The 5,788-nt window shown below is 46.4% G+C and overlaps 1 protein-coding gene across 1 annotated transcript; it reads right to left on the reverse strand.

The window, feature by feature from the left end:
- Positions 1–1,036: 1,036 nt before the first annotated feature.
- Positions 1,037–4,857, reverse strand: PtA15_6A289 (uncharacterized protein; the record flags this gene model as incomplete). Its single annotated transcript, XM_053169978.1, has 8 exons — positions 1,037–2,056; positions 2,126–2,308; positions 2,371–2,887; positions 2,954–3,906; positions 3,969–4,064; positions 4,143–4,250; positions 4,333–4,740; positions 4,819–4,857. The coding sequence occupies 8 exons, from the start codon at positions 4,855–4,857 to the stop codon at positions 1,037–1,039; spliced, it is 3,324 nt and encodes a 1,107-aa protein (XP_053021216.1).
- Between the last annotated feature and the right edge of the window lie 931 nt (positions 4,858–5,788).

A 5,788-nucleotide genomic window follows, 5' to 3' on the forward strand; every position in this document is an offset into this window, starting at 1 on the left:
CACAAGCAGTCCCCATGTACCTACTATTTTTTTTGTCTCCATCCCGTCAGCTGCCTTCACTATCCTGCTGTGTAAAAATTTTATTTCCTCTGGGCATGGCACTTGAATTCCAGGCGCTTCCACGCATTAAAGCTGTATTCAATGCTGAAACATACTATGCTGTTTCATTGACTGTGGCCCATGAGTACATATAACATGTTATGATCATGTTGCAAGGGTTCTAATATTTTTTAAATCATTTGAACTGCTGTATTTCATGCGGAATCTTTTTTGCATAAGATGTGGCAACCAATACTGGATTTGGCGTTTGAGCCTCTTTGGAGGGATGAAAATAACAAATGGCACAATTAACAAGACATTGAAGCATTTCACAGGTTCAAGAAGGAGACGTAAGGATTCTCCTGGATAAGCCCCTCCTTGTGCTGGGTGACTTTGTAGTCAGCCAATAAGAAATGGCGGCACTAGAGCAAATCAAAAAAAGGTCCGATTTTCCTGATGCTCTCAGGCATGAGGGCCGACATAGCGCATAAGTCCCTCCTTCGGAGGGTCCCTGCGGGACGGCGTCCCCCCTCCACATAAGGAGGGACTTAGTTAAGTTAGTAGAAATATGGATCTGCTGACTGCCAAGATATTCAAGCCATGAGTTGAGCTTTGGTAAGACAGCAATGTTGTTTTTTTTGCTTGCAAGAACTTCAGCAACAATTGACCAATTGATCTGGACTGAATGTCTTAATTAACTGAAGGACTGATTGAAGGAGTCTTGAATGAAAGCTGTGCAAGAAAATCAACCAGATAATGACAAGAGAAAAAGGTCTGAGAACACAGGCTAATGGACATATACATGGATCTGTATTGACAACTAATAGGGGAGATGATGATTACTGAGATGAAAAGAATCATTAGAAAAAAACTTTTGTCAATCAAAAGAAATCAAATCACATTTTGACACTGGACAAACCACAAGCAAAATTCCACTATTGGGACAATAAAAAATAAGAAACAAGTTCTATACACAAAATAATAAAACACTTCTGTTTTATTTGTCGATCAACCGCGGTCTCCTTTTCTTCATGGGAGGTAAAACCGTTATTTCGTCCGAGCCATCATCGTTCACGTCATGCTGATCACAGCGATTTTCGTCATCATCGACGTCGATGAAATCGGACTTCTTCTTAGAGCCAGGCTTAGTCTTCTTCAAATGATCGTCATCGATGTTGTTGTCCGTCCTCGAAGCAGGAGAATCTAATAAACTGGATTTTTGAGGTTGTTGGTGACGAGCAACAACAGGCCTTCTAGCGGCCGCCTTTCCAGCCGGATCGCTGATTGCTTTCAAAATTTCTCGCTTTGCTGCCGGGTCCTCCCAAGTCACATCCATGCTTTCTTCGAAAACATGAAGCCCGCCGATTTGACTGGCAGTTGCACTTGAATGCGAAAACTCGGAAATGGTTCGATTGAGCCCATTACTGATCGCGGCGGATGGATGACTATCATCGGCTTGGTTATTCGTACTCCCTCGAGTCGAATCATCTAATCCGCGTTTCTTGCCTCGTCGTCCATCCTTCTCTTTGGATTTTCCTGATAGATTAACCAGGCGATTGCGCTGCTGAAGAATTTCCATGAACCCGCCCAGTTGAGTATCGACCCCAGGTTCTGGTTGACACGAAGGGGAAGAGGTGGGATAGTGATTGGATTGAGGACTGGCAGCATAATGCGAGCTGGGTGGTTGATGCCCTTGGTGATCATCCGATTCAGCCAGCGTTTCGATCTGCTCGGAAGTGTCCTCAATGATCGGGGCAGGTGATGTGCCGTTTGCTAAAGGTGCTGTCGGGGCTCGCGAGCGAGGCGATTGAAAAAATGTTTCATCGTTTTCCAAAATCGGTTCTGAAGATACATGTCCCCGTCGATTAGCAGTGGTAACCTCAGCCAGAATGGAATTAGAGGTCACATCCGCCATCGTAATTTCAGTGCTAGCCGGGGCGCAGTATGATAAAGCCCGTGTTGGGTTGTAGGTCGCAGGGAACTCCAATTCATCAGCTCTATTCAACTTAGTCGTGCACTAATAATCAGAGTGTAAGATTAGCTCAATTGCAAACTTGGCCAGGGGACACATATTTTTTTCACTGACCTCTAACAGCCAATGAGGATGAACGATGAAGAGTTTCCTACTGCGAGCCCACTTCAATTCCCTTAGCGGATCATTGGATCTCTCAGTGGCATGGACCACATGTGTCACCGAGTCACTCAATTTATCGACTACTCTTGCGCCAAGGTTACGACAATCAGTTAGGAATTTTGCATCCGGATGAAGCTAATACCGAAAATGCACAAGTCAGAAAACCAAGGTAAAGCAAGATCACGAAACAAGCTTACCGAGGCCTTCCTGGTCATGAATATCACACATTCCGAAAGAATTGTATCATCAACAGCGGCGTCGGTACTTTCTTGGGGTTGGCGGCTCATTGAATCAGGAGTTGTTCCTGTTGCATGAGCTAAATGTGGTGGTGGACTACTGCTTGAAATACGTCGACCATTACACATTCGGACCAACCATTCGAAATCAACAATGACCTTGTCAGGCCACGACTTGACTCTGTCCACTCGCGAACTATTTTCGACCGGTCCAATGAAAAAATGAGATACTTCCGATCTTCGAGGGTGCTCGACATACTTCAAGTTCATTTTCTTCAGTATTTGCTGAAGAATGTGCTCTTCCACACCAGTGAAACCACACGACGAGAATGAGTACTGCTCAGGGTTGGGAAAAGAATCTAGCCGGACGGGCCGGCCACTCCAGTGTTTGTCGGGATTGATAATCTTGCGTTCAAATAAGGATTGCTCAACCCAATGATGACCGACTGGATTACACCCAGGAGGAATGACAGGCGGGCTACGATTTGAAGCGGATCTCTGTAAGCTATGATTGAGTCATCAAAAGAGTAAACAGCGCACTCACTTGAGAAGTGGGACAACAGTATAGTCTGCTGTCGAATGCGTCTCGGTAATTTGTCCACCACATTGGGTCACAGTACTAGCGATTTTTCGCTGATGAAGTGGCATGCAGCCGATAGATGAAATCTTGAGACCACGAAAGAGACCAGGAACGATCCGGTGGGTTGCTTCAGTTTGGTCGCGAGATGATGCGGAGTTTCCGAATTTCTCTGACTTCGCGCATCGCAATTTCTTGACGATCGATGCAGGCCCACTCTCTTTTGACATATCCTTCAAAAGAGAATGAGAGACAGTAGAGTTATTTGCTGAACCATGAGAGCAAGGAGGTGGTTGGTCTGATAAAGTTGTCTTATGGAGAAAAATATGAGGGAGCTCTTCTTCCATATTTCTGCGATGCCTTTCGGTGTCCGCAGATTTGAATGAAAGATTGGAAGGGTGTCGGCGAATCGGCAAATCTTGTTGGGCTATGATAGACGCCATGATAGCATTCTGACTTCCTGTGTTCATATTCTTGAGAGTGACCGCGGTCTCGAATTTGTCAGCCTGCATGGCACGGACGAGTTCTTTCTGATCTATAGTTGCATTTGCAGATTCTGAATCGAAGAGAACCAATCGACCAGGCCGAGGGACGTCTTCTTTGACAAGATATGGACTTTCAGGAAGAAAACCTTGACGCTGTTCGATGTCTTCTAGCCACTCTTGCCAAACTACTTTGATTGTTTGGGCCTTCCGGGCAGCTTGTACCTTCTCCATTTCAAATATTGTTGGGTCGATTTCATTGGGAGGTACCGATGACAAAACGATCAGATGCGAGCAATCCTTCTCTAAGTCGATCGACACGGTGGCCCCATTGTCCTCGGCCAGCTTGATGAACGGTGTGCGAGAAGAAGAAGAAGCCCTACCAGTGATAGCGAGCTTGAGACTGTGTAATGGCCTCATTGTGTACCGCTGGGTGATCTGAAAGCCGGTAGGATAAGTATGCTTTCTGAGCAATTAAGAAAGGCAAAAAATCCACTGACATCATTGAGGTTTATATCTTCCCCCTCGGTGAACGATGAATAGAGAGTCTCGAGCCATAGAGGAAGCATTACCCGAATAGAGTGTTTAATGGCAACCTATCTACCATGCAAGTAGCCAGCAGTAGTCAGTCAGGCTTTCTTTTACAAAACAATACAAACAAAATGATCAATCACGTTATATTTGTCGCTACCAGGCTTATCACAAATGAGGTGAGTGACGTCCATCGTCAGGGCTTTCTCAATTTTGGCGCCTAGTTTCTCAGCATACGCGATAGCTTGAGACTGTGAAATGGAAGAACCTCAAACGGGTCGTCAGTCCTCTGGTAACTGCATGTCGGGTGTGGAATATGGAAAATGTACACACCCGGACTGGCTCGGAGATTCCACTGAGACAAACGATACATCCAGTAAGAGGCGGTTTATCCCTGCGAAGCGACTCCATAAACGTGCGATCGTATTGATCTTCTTCTTCTTCGACTTCGCGGGGAACCGGACCCATTTCCTTTCCCTTGCCCTTCTTCGAGTTCCCTTTCGCGGTATTAGATCCATTAGAGGGGACTGGCGGTGGGATTGCTGGCTTGAGTTTGGCTCCAGAGACTTTCGTCCCGCCTCGTTTGTGGCCAAAAGCCATGACTGTGATCGTTGATGAAGAAGCTCTGGATGCGTTGTGGAGGTTTGGGGAGATATCTGGAGGTTCCTGGTCGAGTTTGATCCGAGTAGTCTGAAGCAAGCTCAACCTGAACGCGCCGCGCCTTTGCCGCACCACACCACACTGGTCACTGACAATGGACACGGCCGGTCAACTACGAAACATCAACGCGGTTCCGACCCAGACTATGTATTTATGTACCTTTTGTTTGACAAATAAACGCGATGGTTTGGCTTGCATCGGGGTTTACCCTCCAGGAATCTTGACCATAGCAATCAAACATAAGCAAAGATGTCCTTAACTTCCAAGTGTTATGGATTTGGGTTATGTTTCACTATTAGCGTATGTAGTTAGATTATGCTTTTATCTTGTTTCTCTGTTTCTCTAAAAGACTCCTTCCTGTGGTGCCAGTGAACTCTCTTTCCTCACTCTCTTTTGCTTCCTATTCACCGGCATCCCAGGTAAGTACTGTGATGTTTCCTTCTCTGTTCTTTTGATCTTGTTTTCTTTCTTTTTTCATTCTTGTCATTTCTTCTAGCTCTGTGATGACCAAAATCTTACACTCTCTTTTGCTTCCTATTCACCGGCATCCCAGAGCATAAGACCAAGCCCCCTTGCGGCAATTTTTTTCTAAATATGTAGCAGCGAGGTCAAGAGGGGATATCCTGATTTGGATAGGATGGTGTTTCAACTATTTACGAGCTCCAGAAGGATATTAGTGATGTCTTCATTTTTCATATTAGGGAATGGAGGACTTCCTACACGGCGGGGGTACTTTATGTTGCAACATACAGCAAGGCCAGGAAAGCTTGCGGGTCCAGCAGTCAGAATATCCACCAAACATGCAAGTCAACTTCCGCCACTGGACCTTCCAAACCTTCCCCCTCCTTCCACTTCCTTCCCTCCCACCCCCCCCCCCCCCCCCTCCAGCAACAATGCCCCCACCAACCCACAACCCAGCCAGCCAGCCAGCCAGCCAGCCACCCCCCCGCCAAACACATTTATTTTTCCACAGTTGGTGAGCAGCTCCTATCCATCCAGTTTTTTTGTCAGGAGCACACAACTGACCTCCCCTCCGCCTTCCTTCAGCTGCCCATCATCCAGACCATCACAAGACCATCCCGCCAAGCAAGTTTTCTGTTGGTGAGCAGGCAGTTCCATCCCCTGCCCC

Source organism: Puccinia triticina, chromosome 6A, assembly GCF_026914185.1.
Source record: "Puccinia triticina chromosome 6A, complete sequence".
NCBI classification, from domain to species: domain Eukaryota; kingdom Fungi; phylum Basidiomycota; class Pucciniomycetes; order Pucciniales; family Pucciniaceae; genus Puccinia; species Puccinia triticina.